The sequence below is a fragment of the Babylonia areolata genome, chromosome 31 (assembly GCF_041734735.1).
Source record: "Babylonia areolata isolate BAREFJ2019XMU chromosome 31, ASM4173473v1, whole genome shotgun sequence".
NCBI lineage: Eukaryota > Metazoa > Mollusca > Gastropoda > Neogastropoda > Buccinidae > Babylonia > Babylonia areolata.
The window spans coordinates 2,102,301-2,122,300 of record NC_134906.1 but is presented as its reverse complement, the minus strand read 5'-3'; the positions used below and the strand labels follow the sequence as shown (position 1 = coordinate 2,122,300).

Below are 20,000 nucleotides of genomic sequence, written 5' to 3'. Positions count from 1 at the left end.
GTGCGTATACACACGAAGGGGGTTCAGGCACTGGCTGGTCTGCACATGTGCTGACCTGGGAGATCGTAAAAATCTCCACCCTTTACCCACCAGGCGACACCGAGATTCGAACCCGGGACCCTCAGATTGAAAGTCCAACGCTTTAACCACTCGGCTATTGCGCCCGGAGAATGAGGTTTCAAGGATTTGAAGCATAAACTTTTATCTTGTTTCTTTCATCGTAACTCAGTAGATCATTAACTAAATAGTTTAAATAACCAATCAATTTATTATATAAAAAAACCCACAACTAACTTACTAACAAACTAATCTACAAATGAATAAACTATGGGATGGGAACAATAGCCGAGTCGTTAAAGTTGCTGGACTTTCAATCTGAGAGTCCCGGGTTCGATTCTTCGTAACAGTGCCTGATGGGTAAAGGGTGGAGATTTTTCGGATCTCCCGGGTCAACATAATGTGCAGACCTGCTTGTGCCTGAACCCCCCTTTGTGTGTGTATGCAAGAAGAAGATCAAATACGCACGTAAAGGACCCTCTAATCCATGTCAGCGTTATGGAAACAAGGAACGTATCCAGCATGCACACCCCCCGAAAACGGGGTATGGCTGCCTGCATGGTGGGGTAAAAACGGTCATACACGTAAAAAGCCCACTCGTGTACATACGAGTCAACACGGAAGTTGCAGCCCATGAACGAAGAAGAACAAGAACAAATGTTTTAATTGCGTATAGGCCTGTGACCCGTTGCAAACATAACATACATAAAGAAACCTACACAAGGCACACAAATAAGTAGATAAATAACAGACAGATAAACAAACAGACAAATTTTCACACGTTTCAGAATGGGTGTTTCGGCTATAAACAGCCACGCCCACCGCTTTTCCCCTGTCGGTCAAATGGGTTGCCCTCTTTGTTCTGCTGACTGTGAAGATGAATTCCATGTACTGTTTGAATGCCCAAACTACAGTGACCTTAGGTTGAAATATTGTATAAATAGTTCCAGCTCATACTTGACACGGGATCAGCAATGTGCAAGTATTTTGATTGGTGGACTCGACAGTAAACTAAATCTTTCAAAGTTTCTTTTTCTGCCTTTTAAGCGCAGAGACTTAATGAATCATGAATCATTACCAACAACTAGTTAAGGTACGAAAATGATTAATTATGTTTTACCATTGCCTTATCCAAGTGTCTTCTCACAAGGATGGTCTCTAACTGATACAGTGAGGACGACAGATTTATTTATTCATTTATGAACGAAGAAGAAGAAGAAGAAGAAGAAAGAAAGAAAGGAGTACCAACCTGCGAGGAAAATGACAGGCACGTCAGGAATGCCTTTGTCGGACATTGAGGGGGGAGGGGAGGGGGAGCCTCGAGCCACTGCTCTCTTCTGCTTCTTTCCTGAAATGGATGGAAACATGTATCATGTATGTATAGAGATATATAAACATATAGATAGATAGACAGAGTTAGACAGATAGACAGACAGATAGATAGATAGATAGGTAGGTAGATGGAGTTAGATAGACAGATATACAGATAGACAGACAGACAGACACAGTCAGACAGATAGAGAGACAGACAGACACAGTCAAACAGATAGACAGATAGATAGATAGACATCAGACACAGTCAGACAGATAGATAGAGAAAGATAGATAGATAGACAGACACAGACAGACAGAGAGAGAGAGAGAGACGGTCAGACAGGTAGATAGAGAGACAGATAGTTAGATAGACAGACAGATAGACAGAGAGATAGATAGTTAGATAGATAGATAGATAGACTGCTTTAATGATATGGAAGGAAACACAGTTAAATGTACACTGCTTTCCTGAAATGACTGGAAATACACACACACACACACACACACACACACACACACACACACACACACACACACACACACACACACACACACACACACACACACACACACACACACACACACACACACACACACAGTGACACACACTCACACACACACACACACACACACACACACACACACACAGAGTGACACACACACAGTGACACACACAGTGACACACACACACAGTGACACACACAGTGACACACACAGTGACACACACACAGTGACACACACACAGTGACACACACACAGTGACAAACACAGTGACACACACACAGTGACACACACACAGTGACACACACAGTGACACACACACAGTGACACACACACAGTGACAAACACACACAGTGACACACACACACACAGTGACAAACACAGTGACACACACAAACACAGTGACAAACACACACAGTGACAAACACAGTGACACACACACACACACACAGTGACAAACACAGTGACACACACAAACACAGTGACAAACACACACAGTGACACACACACAGTGACAAACACACACAGTGACACACACAGTGACACACACACAGTGACAAACACAGTGACACACACACACAGTGACACACACAGTGACACACACACACACACAGTGACACACACACACAGTGACACACACACACAGTGACACACACACACAGTGACACACACAGTGACACACACACACAGTGACACACACAGTGACACACACACACAGTGACACACACACACAGTGACAAACACACACAATGACACACACACACAGTGACACACACACACAGTGACAAACACAGTGACACACACAAACACAGTGACAAACACACACAGTGACACACACACACAGTGACAAACACAGTGACACACACTCACACACACACACACACACACACACACACACACAGTGACACACACACAGTGACACACACAGTGACACACAAACACAGTGACACACACACACAGTGACACACACAGTGACACACACACACAGTGACACACACACAGTGACACACACACAGTGACACACACAGTGACACACACAGTGACACACACACACAGTGACAAACACAGTGACACACACAAACACAGTGACAAACACAAACACAGTGACACACACACACAGTGACACACACACACAGTGACAAACACACACAGTGACACACACACAGTGACAAACACACACAGTGACAAACACACACAGTGACAAACACAGTGACAAACACAAACACAGTGACACACACACACAGTGACACACACACACAGTGACACACACACAGTGACACACACACACACAGTGACACACACACAGTGACACACACACAGTGACACACACACAGTGACACACAAACACAGTGACACACACACACAGTGACAAACACAGTGACAAACACAAACACAGTGACACACACACACAGTGACACACACACACAGTGACACACACACACACAGTGACACACACACACAGTGACACACACACACACAGTGACACACAAACACAGTGACACACACAAACACAGTGACAAACACACACAGTGACACACACACACAGTGACACACACACACACAGTGACACACACACAGTGACACACACACTCACACACACACACAGAGTGACACACACACAGTGACACACACAGTGACACACACACAGTGACACACACACACAGTGACACACACACACAGTGACACACACAGTGACACACACACAGTGACAAACACACACAGTGACACACACACACACAGTGACACACACAGTGACACACACACAGTGACACACACACACAGTGACACACACACACACACAGTGACACACACACAGTGACACACACACACAGTGACACACACACAGTGACACACACACAGTGACAAACACAGTGACACACACACAGTGACACACACAGTGACACACACACAGTGACACACACACACAGTGACACACACACACAGTGACAAACACACACAGTGACACACACACAGTGACACACACACAGTGACACACACACACAGTGACAAACACAGTGACACACAAACACAGTGACACACACACACAGTGACACACACACACAGTGACACACACACAGTGACAAACACACACAGTGACACACACACAGTGACACACACACACAGTGACAAACACAGTGACACACACAAACACAGTGACACACACACACAGTGACACACACACACACAGTGACACACACACACAGTGACACACAAACACAGTGACACACACAAACACAGTGACAAACACACACAGTGACACACACACACAGTGACACACAAACACAGTGACACACACAAACACAGTGACAAACACACACAGTGACACACACACAGAGTGACACACACACACAGTGACACACACACACACACACACAGTGACACACACACAGTGACACACACACTCACACACACACACACAGAGTGACACACACACAGTGACACAGTGACACACACACAGTGACACACACACACAGTGACACACACAGTGACACACACAGTGACACACACAGTGACACACACACAGTGACAAACACACACAGTGACACACACACACAGTGACACACACACAGTGACACACACACACAGTGACACACACACAGTGACACACACACAGTGACACACACACACAGTGACACACACACACACACACAGAGTGACACACACACAGTGACACACACACAGTGACACACACACAGTGACACACACACACACAGTGACACACACACAGTGACACACACACACACACAGTGACACACACACAGTGACACACACACACACACAGTGACACACACACAGTGACACACACACAGTGACACACACAGTGACACACACACAGTGACAAACACACACAGTGACACACACACACAGTGACACACACACAGTGACACACACACACAGTGACACACACACAGTGACACACACACAGTGACACACACACAGTGACACACACACACAGTGACACACACACACACACACAGAGTGACACACACACAGTGACACACACACAGTGACACACACACAGTGACACACACACACACAGTGACACACACACAGTGACACACACACACACACAGTGACACACACACAGTGACACACACACACACACAGAGACACACACACAGTGACACACACACACACACAGTGACACACACACAGTGACACACACACACACAGTGACACACACACAGTGACACACACACACACAGTGACACACACAGTGACACACACACACACACACACACATACACACACAGAGTGACACACACACACACACAGAGTCACACACACACACAGACACACACACATACACACACACGCACACACACACAGTCACACACACACACACACACACACACACACACAGAGTCACACACACACACACACACACACAGAGAGAGAGACACACACACACACACACACACACACACACACACACACACACACAACCTCACCAGCGGATCCGGCACGTTTCCCGCTCCTCATCTCCTCAAACATCATGATCAGGTCGTCCGTCACCTGCTTCAGCTCCTTCTCCCCGTCCACCTGTAGCGGCAGTATCATCATCATCATCATCATCATCATCATTATCATTATTATCATCATCATCATCATTATTATCATTATCACCATCATCATCATCATCATCATCATTATCACCATCGTTATCATCATCATTATTATCATCATTATTATCATTATTATTATCATCATCATTATTATCATTATCACCATCATCATCATCATCATTATCATCAGTAGCAGTATCATCATCACCATCATCATCATCATCATCATCATCATCATTATTATCATTATCATCATCATCAGCAGCATCATCAGCATCATCATCATTATTATCATCATTATCATCATCACTATTATTATCATTGTCATCATTATCATCATTATCATTCAATTCCTTCCCCCCATCCACCAGTAGTAGCATCATCATCACCATCACCATCATCATTACCATCATTATCATTCAATTCGTTCTCCCCGTCCACCTGAAGAAGCAGTATCATCATCATCATCATTATCATTATCATCATCATCATCACCATCACTTTCATTCAATTCCTTCTCCCTGTCCACCTGTAGCAGCAGTATCCTCATCCTCATCCTCATCCTCCTCCTCCTCATCATCATCATCATCATCATCATCGTCATCATCATCAACATCACTATCATGATCATTATCTTCTTCATTATCATCAACATCATTATCATCATCACTATCATGACCATCATATTCATCATGATCATCATAATTATCATCATAATCATCATCATCATTAGAAGTAGTAGTAGTAGTAGCAGCAGCAGTAGTAGCAGTATCATTATGATCATTGTTATTATCAGAAGTAGTAGCAGTAACAGTAGCAGTAGCAGCAGCAGTAGTAGTAGCAGTATCATTATCATCATTATTGTTATCATTATTATTATCATCATCATTAACATCATCATCATTATTGTTAGAAGTAGTAAGTAGTAGTAGTAGCAGTATCATTTTTATCATTGTCATTATTATCAATAGTAGTAGTAGTAGTAGTAGAAGCAGCAGTAGCAGTATAGGAGTAGTATCATTATCATCATTATTGTTATCATTATTACTATCATCATCACCATTATCCTTAGTAGTAGTAGTAGTAGCAGCAGCAGCAACAGCAGCAGCAGTGGCAGTAGAATCATTATTATCATTATCATTAGTAGTAGTAGTAGTAGTAGCAGCAGCAGTAGTAGTAGTAGTAGCAGCAGTAGTAGTGGTAGCAGCAGTAGTAGTGGTAGCAGCAGCAGCAGCAGCAGCAGCAGTAGTAGTAGTAGTAGTAGTAGTAGTGTCATTATCATTATCATTATTATCATCATAATTATCATTTGCAGCAGCATTATCATTATTATCAGTAGTAGTAGTAGTAGCAGCAGCAGTAGAAGTAGTGGTAGCATCATCATTATTGTCGTCATTATTATTAATATTATCATTATCATAATTACCATCAGCATTATTGTTATCATTATCATTAGTAGCAGCAGTAGTTACAGAAATAGTAGTAGTCGTTGTCATAGTAGTAGTAGTAACATAATCATCATCATCATAATTATCATTAGCATTATCATCATCATCATCACCATCATCATCATTCAATTCCTTCTTCCCATCCACCTGAAGAAGCAGTATCATCATCATCATCATCATCATTATCATCATTATCATCACTATCATCATCATTATTATTATCATTGTCATCGTCATCATCACCATCATCATCATTCAATTCCTTCTCCCCATCCACCTGAAGAAGCAGTATCATTATCATCATCATCATAATTATCGTTAGCATTAGCATCATCATCATCATCATCATCATCGTTAACAACACGGCCCCCCGTACCACAAACAGCTTCCCCCTGTCCTCAAAGCCCTTCAGTGCAGGCATCATCTTCTCCTTGTAGGCAGCCATTCTCTGTCTGACGGCGTTGGGATCTTTGACGCTCCCTTGCAGGTGCTTGGTCACCGTGTCCTCCTCAAAGTCCACCAGGAACACAGCGTCCACTCGGCCCAGCTGCACGATGATGATGCAGATACTTATATCTGTATCTGTATTACTTTTTATCACAACAGATTTCTCTGTGTGAAATTCGGGCTGCTCTCCCCAGGGAGAGCGCGTCGCTATACTACAGCGCCACCCATTTTTTTGTATTTTTTCCTGCGTGCAGTTTCATTTGTTTTTCCTATCGAAGTGGATTTTTCTACAGAATTTTGCCAGGAACAACCTTTTCGTTGCCGTGGGTTCTTTTACGTGCGCTAAGTGCATGCTGCACACGGGACCTCGGTTTAACGTCTCATCCGAATGACTAGCGTCCAGACCACCACTCAAGGTCTAGTGGAGGGGGAGAAAATATCGCTGAGCCGTGATTCGAACCAGCGCGCTCAGATTCTCTCTCGCTTCCTAGGCGGACGCGTTACCTCTAGGCCATCACTCCCCAAAGACGGAGTGTGGCTGCCTACATGGCAGGGTAAAAACGGTCATGCACACGTAAAAGCCCACTCGTGTACGTACATGTTTGATATTCCTAGCCAAACTTGGGAGAAAAGGAATAAAGCAGTAATGGAACCAACGCCCTCACAGACAATGTACAGGCAGACGAGTGCTTTGATCATTCTGCCACTTAACTCCTAATAGTGGACTGATGGCCTGGAGGTAATGCGTCCGCCTAGGAAGCGAGAGAATCTGAGCGCGCTGGTTCGAATCACGGCTCAGCCGCCGATATTTTCTCCACTAGACCTTGAGTGGTGGTCTGGGCGCTAGTCATTCAGATGAGACGATAAACCGAGGTCCCGTGTGCTAGCATGCACTAAGCGCAAGTAAAAGAACCCACGGCAACAAAAGGGTTGTTCCTGGCAAAATTTTGTATGAAAAATCCACTTTTGATAGGGAAAAGGAAATAAAACTGCAGGCAGGAAAAAAATACCAAAAAAAATGGGTGGCACTGTAGTGTAGTGACGCACTCTCCCTGGGGAGAGTAGCCCGAATTTCACGAAGAGAAATCTGTAGTGATAAAAAGAAATACAAATACAATAGCCGAATGGCAAGGAGGAGGGGACTAAGAAAGGAAGAGACAGACAGACAGAGACAGAAAGAGAACAGAATGTGGAAAAGATAGAGTACAAAATCTAAACTGATGGAGAGGGTGAGTGTCAGTGATTGGAGAAAGAAAAAAACATAATAAACCTATCTATAAGTACTCTCAGCTTCCTTTTCTCCAACACCACCCATGTCAGCTCACTTTGGATGTATGTAGAGTGGGAAAGGGAGAGTGTGAGTGGGGGGAGGGTTTTTTGAGAAAGAGTGGCCATGAATGTTTTATGTTACTTGTAATATTTTTCTTTCATGTAAAGCGCCCTGCGCTCTTAGTGAGAAAGGGCTCTATATAAATGTACAGTATTATTATTATTATTATTATCATTATTATTACCATCAGAACATTAAAATGTTCTCACCACTTTCTCAAACTCTTTGGCCTGGTCCACATCGGAGAAGCACCCCTGAATGATGAACCCATCCGCTTTCTGGGCTGCTCGCAGTTTGGGCAGTACGGTGTCTGCCGTGTCCTGGAACAATCACCCAACGTTCATCGTCGTGAACAACTGTCTCACAAAACACTCACTGCTGTCTGTGATCACATTTTCAAAGTATCTATCTTCTTTCTCCCTTGCAACGAAGGTTCTTTTCTTCCAGAAATTTTCAACGTATATTCTTTGTCCTGCACAAAAGGAAAGATAAATTCTATTCAATGAATTAAGGCGATGAATAATACTAGAAACAAACAGAGATTTAAGCATTGTAGATGCATCATCTTTTTTTTTCCTTATACAGGACAAAAGAATTTTCACAATACCTTTCCGTGCATGTATACTACAGTAGAAACACTACAGAAAAAAAAAGAAAAGGGGCTCTTTTGGGGGGCTGCCGAGTCTTTCACTTTCACACACATAATTATATTTGTATTTCTCTTTTATCACAACAGATATCTCATCATCATCGTTGTCATCATCATCATCATCATCATCATCATCAACATCATCATCATCATCATCATCATCATCATCATCATCATCATCAACATCATCATCATCATCAACATCATCAACATCATCATCATCATCATCATCATCATCATCATCATCATCAACATCATCATCATCATCATCATCATCATCATCATCATCATCATCAACATCATCATCATCAACATCATCATCATCATCATCATCAACATCATCATCATCATCATCATCATCATCATCATCATCATCATCAACATCATCATCATCAACATCATCATCATCATCATCATCATCATCATCATCATCAACATCATCATCATCATCATCATCAACATCATCATCATCATCATCATCATCATCATCATCATCATCATCATCATCATCATCATCATCATCATCATCATCATCATCATCATCATCCTCACCTTTGACGCGTCCATCTCGACGGTGGCCCACTTTGGGTACTGCTTCACCAGCTGATGTGCCTGTGAGGAGATTCCATAGCCCGGTCCACCTGGAAGCGAAGCATGCATCAACTGATGGGTGGACAGATGCATGTGAATAGAATAGAACAGAACAGAATGGAGTATCTTATTGTCATAAAACCTTAAGGTTTGATACGAAATATGATAGTCAGTCGTGTCCGACGATGCCCATTAGAACAGCAGAGGAGGTAACTGACTATCTGGGCTAGAATTTGATTATAGCGGAGAGTGTCTTGCCCAAGTTACATCCCCACTCTCTTGACCAAGAGGGTTTTAGGACAGTCCGTATAGGGTTGGTTTATAAGACACAATAAAACATAAAAACATGTGTGTTTGTTCGTTTATTCATTTATAGTCTGTTCATCTAAGATGATGACATTAGACTGAAAATAAATGATATTATTATTATCATTTGTTTGGGGTTTTTTCTATCATGTGTGTGTGTGTGTGTGTGTGTGTGTGTGTGTGTGTGTGTGTGGTATGTGTGTGTGTTGTGTGTAAGTTGTGTGTGTGTGTGTGTGTGGTTAAAGAACTTTACGCACTCTTTTCATTTACTACAATCCTAAAATAATCATGGCCTTTCCATCAGTCCATTCAAAAATCGAAGAAGAAAAAAATCCCCATAGTAGACAAAAAAAAGATGTCCCAAAACTTTCCTGCCATCAAAAGCCCAAATAATCATGTGTGTTTATGTAAGTTTGTGCCTGCCAATGTGTGCGTATGTGTTAGGGTAGCTGTTAGATACACATGTATATTAAAATGTATGTATGCAGTGTGTGTGTGTGTGTGTGTGTGTGTGGTGTGTGTGTGTGTGTGTGTGTGTGTGTGTGTAGTCACATTTTGGTGTGTGTATGTAACATAGATATAATGTTTTATGTTAACAAAAGCGTTTTTGTAAAGCACCTAGAGCAGATTTCTGGATAGTGTGCTATGTAAGTATCCATTATTATTATTATTAACATCAAAAGCCGAGTAATAGCAGTGATGATGATCACGGTGATGATCATGATGACAGCAACGATGACAATGATGATAAGCAAATGTATAAGCGAATACAGATAGAGAGAGAGTGTGTGTGTGTGTGTGTGTGTGTGTGTGTGCATGTGCGCATTGTGCACATGTGTGTGTGTGTGTGTGTGTGTGCTGTTTTATGATGTGAGGATGGCCACTGTTTCTTCGTGGTTGATAATTTTTTCTTGATGACTACTGCTTCACTTTAGTAACATGTAATTTGCGAAGAGCCATGAGTGATTGTTTGTTATTTGAATTTTCTTGAGAATTGTTGTTTTATTATTGTTAATGTTATATTAGTTATTTGAATTTTCTTGAGAACTGTTGTTTCTTTATTACCTTTTTTTTATGTTATCATTTAAGTTGTGAAGCACCGTGATCCTCTCTGTGAGGGAACAGCGCTATCGAAAAAGCACTTCAATATTATTCTATCATTATTATTATTATCATTTCTCCTGACCTGTGAGAAACACGATGGGCACGTCCGGAATTCCTTTGTCTCCGATGGGCGGCAGGGGAGTGGTGGTGCGAGAACCACGCTCTCGTGACGCGACGTCTCTCTTCGTCTCCCGATCACGTGACTTGCCCTCTCGTGACGCGACGTCTCTCTTCGTCTCCCGATCGCGTGACTTGCCCTCACGCGAGGCTCTCTCCTTCACCTTCTCCACTGAAATATCACATTGAAAGTCTTCCCTCTATTCTTTTTTACTTGCCTAGAAGGTTATATTTTCTCTTCAGATTCTTTTCTCTGGTTTTTTTTTTTTTTTTTTTTTTGTTTTTTTCTCGCTTGCCTAGAAGGTTATAGGACATTGAAATTCTTCCCTCTTTGTATTTTTCACATGCCTAAAATATAATGCTTTCACTTCAAATTATTTCCCTTTCTTTTCTTTTCCATTTGCCTAGAAGGTTATAGGACATTGAAATTCTCCCCTCCTTGTATTTTTCACATGCCTAAAATATAATGCTTTCACTTCAAATTCTTTCCTTTTTATTTTCTTTTTTTTTTGTTGTTGTTGTTGTTGTTGTTGTTGCTGTTGTTGCTTGCCTAGAAGGTTTTATTTTCTCTTCAGCATCATCACCGTAACACTTCCACATTTGACACAACATCAACACAGCGGATTGACAAATTACAGTACATTTGACAGTTGCAATACATGTACAATATAGGGAAGAAGACAAGAATGACTGCAGGATTCTTCAAAGACAAAAAACTAAAAAAACCGGGAAGCTCTCATCACTCACCGGGCGACCCCTTGCCTCCGCTGCAGACGACAGTCTCAAACAGCATGATCAGGTCCTCCGCTATCTGCTTTGTCTCCTTCTCTCCGTCCAGCTGTGTGCACAACACACACACACACACACACACACACACACACATACAGAGTTATACACACACATACACACACACACTTACACACGCAAACACACACAAGCCCCCACCCCCCACACCTTTCCCCCTCCTTCCCTCCCCCCCACACACATCACAATGTAACTTCTTCTTCCACGTTCATGGGCAGCAACTCCCATGTTCACGTGTACGTACAAGTGGGCTTTCATGTACATGATTGTTTTCATCCTGCCATGCAGGCAGCCATACTCAATGTTTGGGAGGTCGGGGGGGGGGGAGTAGGGGGTGTACATGGTGGATATGTTCTTGTTCATATAACCCACCGAATGTCGACATGAAGGCAGTTTGTTCTTCTGCCTGCGTATACACTCAAAGGGGGTTCAGGCACCAACAGGTCTACACATCTGTTGACCTGTTTAAAATTATTTATTTATTTATTTATGTACGCTTATAATTGACTTCATCAAGTTTTTGCGCCTTATACATATTATTATTAGTAGTAGTAGTTCTTTTTTTTATGTAATTATCTATTATTTATTCACCCTTTTTTTTTCTCAAGGCCTGACTAAGCGCGTTGGGTTATGCTGCTGGTCAGGCATCTGCTTGGCAGATGTGGTGTAGCGTATATGGATTTGTCCGGCGAACGCAGAGACGCCTCCTTGAGCTACTGAAACTGAAACTGAAAACTGACCTGGGGAAAATCTCCACCCTTTACCCACCAAGCGCCGTGACCAGGAATTCAGACTCCGGACCCTCGGACTGAAAGGCCATCACTTTAACTCTCTCCATACGAACGGCGAAAGAGACGACGTCAACAGCGTTTCACCCCAATTACCATCATCAAAATATTGCAAGCGAAGGCTCTTATACTGAAGACGTGAATGTTGACAAAGAATACCACAATTCTGACGACGGAAGCTAAATGTTGGGTCATTGAGACACCCACTGGACATCCGAGGAGTCTGTGTAGAGAAGAGAGGACTGGCCGTACTGAGTGAGTTAACCGCTGGGCTGTTGTGCCCGTCAGGACATGACGGAGAGGGGAGACATTCCATTTCATTCTGCCATCCCTGAACAAACTCCAGCAACAGAGTTTGTCAGAACAGCGGTTGATTAATTCTTTCACTGCCATGGGCAACTTCAGATTCGCAGACCAGTTCTGAGTTTAGCTCTCAGACAATAATCAGATTCATTACCGACCAAGTATTGTTCTAATGTCAAGTGCATATGCTTTAGTAACCTGACGATTCAGCATATCATTTTTGACTGTAGCTTGATGAAGCCTCATGTACACGAAAGTATGTCTTCACAAGTGACTGAGAACGTTGATGTTTTTGACGTTTTGCATTCATTATCAGTTGTTTCGCTTGTCAGTTTAACAACTTCTCTTTTATGAAGTCCTTTAAGTACTTTCCTTTAACATTGTATTTAGATTGGGGTTTTTTTCAAATTTCACCCTCATTTCACCCTCATTTGCCCAGTTTCCCTCAACCCTCCATTCATTCACATCTCCCATCCCTTCTAACCGATAATACTCAAATGTATTCATAAAATTAATACTTTAACAAAATGCCTTCAATCACCGATATGTGTGACGGGACATTAAACAAAAACTCCTCCTCTTCCTCCTCAGTCAACTAGACAGTTCAATGCCATTTAAGCGACTTTAGTCAACATTGTGGGATCATGTCAATGGATTGTTTTTCACACCGTCACAAAGTTTGACAGCTGCAGCCAAATTTCCCTGTGCAATAGGAAATTAATTCACCTTGCACCCCCTCGACTGAGTTTGAATTATTTTCCACTGGCTTGTTTCGACATGAACCGAATCACGTGACTGAGAGCGTCCAGGGTATTTGGGCCTGGAGGGTGTTTTTCACACACAGACTTGGCAGGGGAAGTGTGCAGCATAAGTTAACAACCTGTGATAATTCTGGCTAGGTTGATGGAAAGTTGGGTGCATGCAGGGGAGACAGCACAGACTGGCCACAGCGTGTGAAAATATGTATTTGTATTTTTATTTCTTTTTGTCACAACAGATTTCTCTGCACGAAATTCGGGCTGCTCTCCCCAGGGAGAGCGCGACTCTACACTACCGCACCATCCTTTTTTTTCCCCCTGCATGCAGTTATATTTGTTTTTCCTATCGAAGTGGATTTTTCTATAGAATTTTGCCAGGAACAACCGTTTTGTTGCCGTGGGTTCTTTTACGTGCGCTAAGTGCGTGCTGTACACGGGACCTCGGTTTATCGTCTCATCCGAATGACTAGCATCCAGACCACCACTCAAGGTCTAGTGGAGGGGGAGAAAATATCGGCGGCTGAGCGTGATTCGAACCAGCCCGCTCAGATTCTCTCGCTTCCTTGGCGGACGCATTACCTCTAGGCCATCACTCCATTCAGCACAGCACCAGCAAAGTAGACAACCAGTGCCAACCCCTCAGCACTGGGTTGCTGTTGTTGGGTTTTTTGTGGGGGGTTTTGTGGGTTTTTTGTTGTTGTTGTTGTTGTTGTTTTTTTTCTTGATGACATGACTGGTTTGTATATAGTGTAAGAACAACACAATCATCATCAAAGATACTGAGACACAAATATGACTGCAGAACCTGTTCACAAGGTGGCTGTGACGATGCTTGTATTGCTGATAGATTGGCTGGGACAGACAGCAGAATAGGTATAGCAACCAGTTGGTTTTTATATTGTACCGTGCAACTGAGTAAGGTTTACATGGAAAGGTGCAATATAATTTACATTAGTAGTATTAGTAGTAGTAGTATAATTACCATAATAATAATCATCATCACTATTATTGTTATTATCATTGTCATTATTATTTTTACTACATTATATTTCATTACATCATATTATATTATATCATGTCAAATTATTTTGTATTATATCATAACATCATGTTTATTATCATTATTATCATCATCTTTTTTTTTAACAATAATCATCATCATCATTGTTGTTCTTGTTGTTGTTATCATCATAATTCCCATTATTATTCTAACTACTGGTAGGAACAGTACCCTATACACTCATCACCATCATTATCGTCTTTACAATAAAAAAAACAAAAACCAACAACACAAACGAAACAAAAAACAAAAAAACACCACCACCACCACCAACACCACCACCACCGCCACCACCGCCACCGCTCCTTACGATAAACAGCTTCTCCTGGTCGTCGTAGTGCTTCAGAACGGGCAGCGTTTTCTCCTTGAAGGCCTGGATTCTCTTGGAGGCCGTGCCGGCGTCAAGCCTCTTGGACTGCTTGGCCCTCTCCTGTAGCTGCTTGGAGAGAGTCTCCTCCTCACAGTCCACCAGGAACACCACGTCCACGCGCCCCACCTGGTCGCCAGCGGCAACAACAAGGTGTCCGTGGGTGTGCAGGTGAGGTAGGGTTAGTTTCAGGTGATTGTTATGTTAGTTTGGGTGATGTTGTGTTAGTTCGGGTTGATGTTGTTGTTACGGCAACAGTGTGTGTGTGTGTGTGTGTGTGTGTGTGTGTGTGTGTGTGTGTGTGTGTGTGTGTGTGTGTGCAGGTGATGTCGTCAGTTCAGGTGATGTTAGTTCAAGTGAGGTGATCAGTTCAAGTGATGTCGTTAGTTCAGGTGATGTCGTTAATTCAGGTGTGGTGATGTCGTGAATTCAGATGATGTCGTTAATCCAGGTGATGTCGTTAGTTCAGGTCACCATGGCAACAACATGTGGGTATTGTCTTAGTGCGGGTGATGTTGTTAGTTCAGGTCACCATGGCAACAACATGTGGGTATTGTCGTTAGCGTGGGTGATGTCGTTAGTTCAGGTTATGCCAGTTCAGGTGATATCCAGTTTGTTCAGGTGAGGTCGCGATGTTGTTAGTCTGGTTGATGTTGTTAGTTCAGGTGATGTCGTTAGTTTGGGTGATGTCGTTAGTTAGGATCATGGACATTATAAGTGGAAGCTGTGAGATTTTTTTTACAGGTGATGTCGTTAGTTCAGGTGAGCTGACGTTGTTAGTTCGGGTGCTGTCATTAGTGATGTCATTGGTTCAGGTGATGTCGTTTTGTTCAGGTGATGTCGTTTAGTTCAGGTGATGTCGTTAGTTCAGGTTAGGTGATGTCGTTAGTTCGGGTGATGTCATTAGTGATGTCATTGGTTCAGGTGATGTCGTTTAGTTCAGGTGATGTCGTTTAGTTCAGGTGATGTCGTTTAGTTCAGGTTAGGTGATGTCGTTAGTTCGGGTGATGTCATTAGTGATGTTATTGGTTCAGGTGATGTCGTTTAGTTCAGGTGATGTCGTTAGTTCAGGTTAGGTGATGTCGCTAGTTCGGGTGATGTCATTGGTGATGTTATTGGTTCAGGTGATGTCGTTTAGTTCAGGTGATGTCGTTTAGTTCAGGTGAGGTGATGTCGTTAGCTCGGGTGATGTCATTTAGTTCAGGTGATGTCGTTAGTTCAGGTGAGGTGGTGTCGTTAGTTCGGCTGCTGTCATTAGTGATATCACTGGTTCAGGTGATGTCGCTTAGTTCAGGTGATGTCGTGGTGTTGTGAGGTCGGGTGATGTTGAAAGTTCAGGTGATGTCGTTAGTCAGGGTGATGTGATGATGTTGTTAGTTCAGGTAATGTCGCAAGTTCAGGTGAGGTCGTAAATTCAGGTGATGTTGTTAGTTCAGGTGATGTCCTTAGTTCACGTCACCATGCTAACAACGTGTGGTGATGACGTTAGTTCAGGTGATGTCATTAGTTCGGGTGATGTCGTTAACTCAGGTAATGTCGTTAGTCAATACTTCATGTAATGTCGTTAGTGCAGGTGATGTGATGTTGTTAGTTCACATGAGGTGATGTCGTTAGTTCAGGTGATATCGATAGTTCAGGTGATGTCATCAGTTCAGGTGATGTGATGATGTCGTTAGTTCAGGTCAAGTCATTGGTCAATAGTTCAGGTAATGCTGTTAGTGCAGGTGATGTGATGTCGTTACTTCAGGTGATGTCGTTCAGGTGATGCTTTTACAAAAATAAGCGCAGATAAATCTATGCGCAGGTCGCACACACATGCGAATGTCAGCGTGCCTGTGTGTTTGCTGAGTGTGTGTGTATGCGTATGCGTATGTGTGTGTGTGTGTGTGTGTGTGTGTGTGTGTGTGTGCATGTGTTTGCATATATCTGTGTGTGTGTGCATGCTTGCGTGTGTGCGTACGTGCATGTACATGTGTGCATGCATGTGTATTTCTTTCTGTGTGTGTGTGTGCAGCAGAAACGCTCACAATTATCTCATGCTGTGTGACCTGGTCCATGTATATGTGTGTGTGTGTGTGTTAGCATATATCTATGTGTGTGCATGCGTGTGTGTGCATGTGTGTGTGTGTATGTGTGTGTGTGTGTGTGTGTGTGTGTGTGTGTGTGTGTGTGTGTGTGTGTGTGTGTGTGCGTGTGCACGCACTGCCAGCAGAAACCCTCACCGTACTGCATGGGCCTGCTGCATGTATGTGAGCGTTTGTGTGCTTGCATATAACTCTGTGTGTGTGTGTGTGTGTGTGTGTGTGTGTGTGTGTGTGTGTGTGTGTGTGTGTGTGTGTGTGTGCGTGCATGGCGTGTGTGCGTACGTACATGTACAAGTGCTTGCATACATGCATGCATGCGTGCGTGCGTGTGTGCGTGCGTGCGTGTGTGTGCGCTCTGCCAGCAGAAAGGCTCACCATTCTCTCATACTGCGTGGCTTGCTTCATGTCGCAGGGGAATCCCTGGATGATGAAGCCCTCAGCATTGTGCGACGCCCGCAGTTTGGCTGGAAGGATCTCGTCGATCACGTCCTGTGGGCAACACAGCGGTTGACATTGACACACGTGGGTTGGGATGGGTTGTGTGTAGTGTAGTGTAGTGTAGTGTAGTGGGCAACACAGCGGTTGACATTGACACACGTGGGTTGGGATGGGTTGGGTTGGGTTGTGTGTGTTGTAGTGTAGTGTAGTGTAGTGTAGTGTAGTGGGCAACACAGCGGTTGACATTGACACACGTGGGTTGGGTTGGGTTGGGTTGGGTTGTGTGTGTTGTAGTGTGTTGTAGTGTAGTGTAGTGTAGTGTGTTGTAGTGTAGTGTAGTGTAGTGTAGTGTAGTGTAGTGTAGTGTAGTGTAGTGGGCAACACAGCGGTTGACATTGACACACGTGGGTTGGGTTGGGTTGGTTTGGGTTGTGTGTGTTGTAGTGTAGTGTAGTGTAGTGTAGTGTAGTGTAGTGTAGTGTAGTGTAGTGTAGTGTAGTGCAGTGCAGTGTAGTGTAGTGGGCAACACAGCGGTTGATACGCATCAAGAGTACAGGGTCTTGTGCTGGGTTGGGCTGGGTTGGGTTGTAGTGTAGTGCAGTGTAGTGTAGTGTAGTGTGCAGTGTAGTGTAGTGTGTAGTGTAGTGCAGTGCAGTGTAGTGTAGTGTAGTGTAGTGTAGTGTAGTGTAGTGTAGTGTAGTGCAGTGCAGTGCAGTGCAGTGTAGTGTAGTGTAGTGTGCAGTGTAGTGTAGTGTAGTGTGTAGTGTAGTGTAGTGTAGTGTAGTGTAGTGTAGTGTAGTGTAGTGTAGTGTAGTTCAGTTCAGTGCAGTGCAGTGCAGTGCAGTGCAGTGCAGTGCAGTTCAGTTCAGTTCAGTTCAGTTCAGTGCAGTGCAGTGCAGTGCAGTGCAGTGCAGTGCAGTGCAGTGCAGTGTAGTTCAGTTCAGTTCAGTGCAGTGCAGTGCAGTGCAGTGCAGTGCAGTGCAGTGCAGTGTAGTGTACAGTGTAGTGTATTGTGCAGTGCAGTGCAGTGCAGTGCAGTGCAGTGTAGTGTAGTGTAGTGTAGTGTACAGTGTAGTGTATTGTGCAGTGCAGTGCAGTGCAGTGTAGTGTAGTGTAGTGTAGTGTAGTGTAGTGCAGTGTAGTGTAGTGTAGTGTAGTGTAGTGTAGTGTAGTGTAGTGTAGTGCAGTGTAGTGCAGTGTAGTGTAGTGTAGTGTAGTGTAGTGAAGTGCAGTGCAGTGTAGTGTAGTGTAGTGTAGTGCAGTGCAGTGTAGTGTAGTGTAGTGTAGTGCAGTGCAGTGTAGTGTAGTGTAGTGTAGTGCAGTGCAGTGTAGTGTAGTGGGCAACACAGCGGTTGATACGCATCAAGAGTACAGGGTCCTGTGCTGGGATGGGTTGGCTCAGTTAGCTCTACCCAGGCAGCCAGCCTGTTGTGCAAATGACTCTGTGTTTGAAAAGCGCTGAGAGCTTGGTCTCTGACCGAGAATAGCACTATGTAAGTATCCATATCAATCGATCAAAAACCTTGAGCAACTGAACTGAACTGAATTCAGCATATCATTCGTATAAATCACATTTTATCTTACCATCACTTTTTTTTTTTTTTTTTTTTTTTTAATTAATCTTCCTAACTACTTCCCTCAAGCAGAAGTGGACAAAACCAATCGTCCTACCTGCGACGCCATCTCTCCCTTGGCCATCAGGTCGCTGACCTTCTGCCACTTGGCCTCTTTGCCGGCCCTGGTGGACACTTCCTGGCGCAGGAGGTCCCCCACGGCCACCCGCACCCAGCCTGGGAACTGCTGCACCAGCAGCTGGGCGTGGGCTGACTTGCCTGACCCCGGGCCTCCTGGGGGGGGGGGACAGAGGGAGCAGTGAGTGTCATGCTGGTGATGATAAGTCATGATGGCCCAGAAGCAACGCGTCCGCCTAGGAAGCGAGAGAATCTGAAGCGCGCTGGTTCGAATCAC

General features: G+C 43.7%; 1 protein-coding gene across 1 annotated transcript in view; it reads right to left on the bottom strand.

The window, feature by feature from the left end:
- The window catches only part of LOC143276128 (uncharacterized), a 216,782-nt gene that overhangs the window by 183,533 nt on the left and 13,249 nt on the right, over nt 1–20,000 (bottom strand). The window contains exons 4-13 of the mRNA XM_076580537.1: nt 19,704–19,879; nt 17,970–18,083; nt 15,454–15,639; nt 12,178–12,268; nt 11,396–11,602; nt 9,865–9,953; nt 8,873–8,983; nt 7,263–7,433; nt 5,325–5,415; nt 1,307–1,405 (exon numbers count right to left, since the gene is read on the bottom strand). Coding sequence (XP_076436652.1) covers nt 1,307–1,405; nt 5,325–5,415; nt 7,263–7,433; nt 8,873–8,983; nt 9,865–9,953; nt 11,396–11,602; nt 12,178–12,268; nt 15,454–15,639; nt 17,970–18,083; nt 19,704–19,879 — 1,335 coding nt within the window. The remainder of the gene's footprint in view (nt 1–1,306; nt 1,406–5,324; nt 5,416–7,262; nt 7,434–8,872; nt 8,984–9,864; nt 9,954–11,395; nt 11,603–12,177; nt 12,269–15,453; nt 15,640–17,969; nt 18,084–19,703; nt 19,880–20,000) is intronic.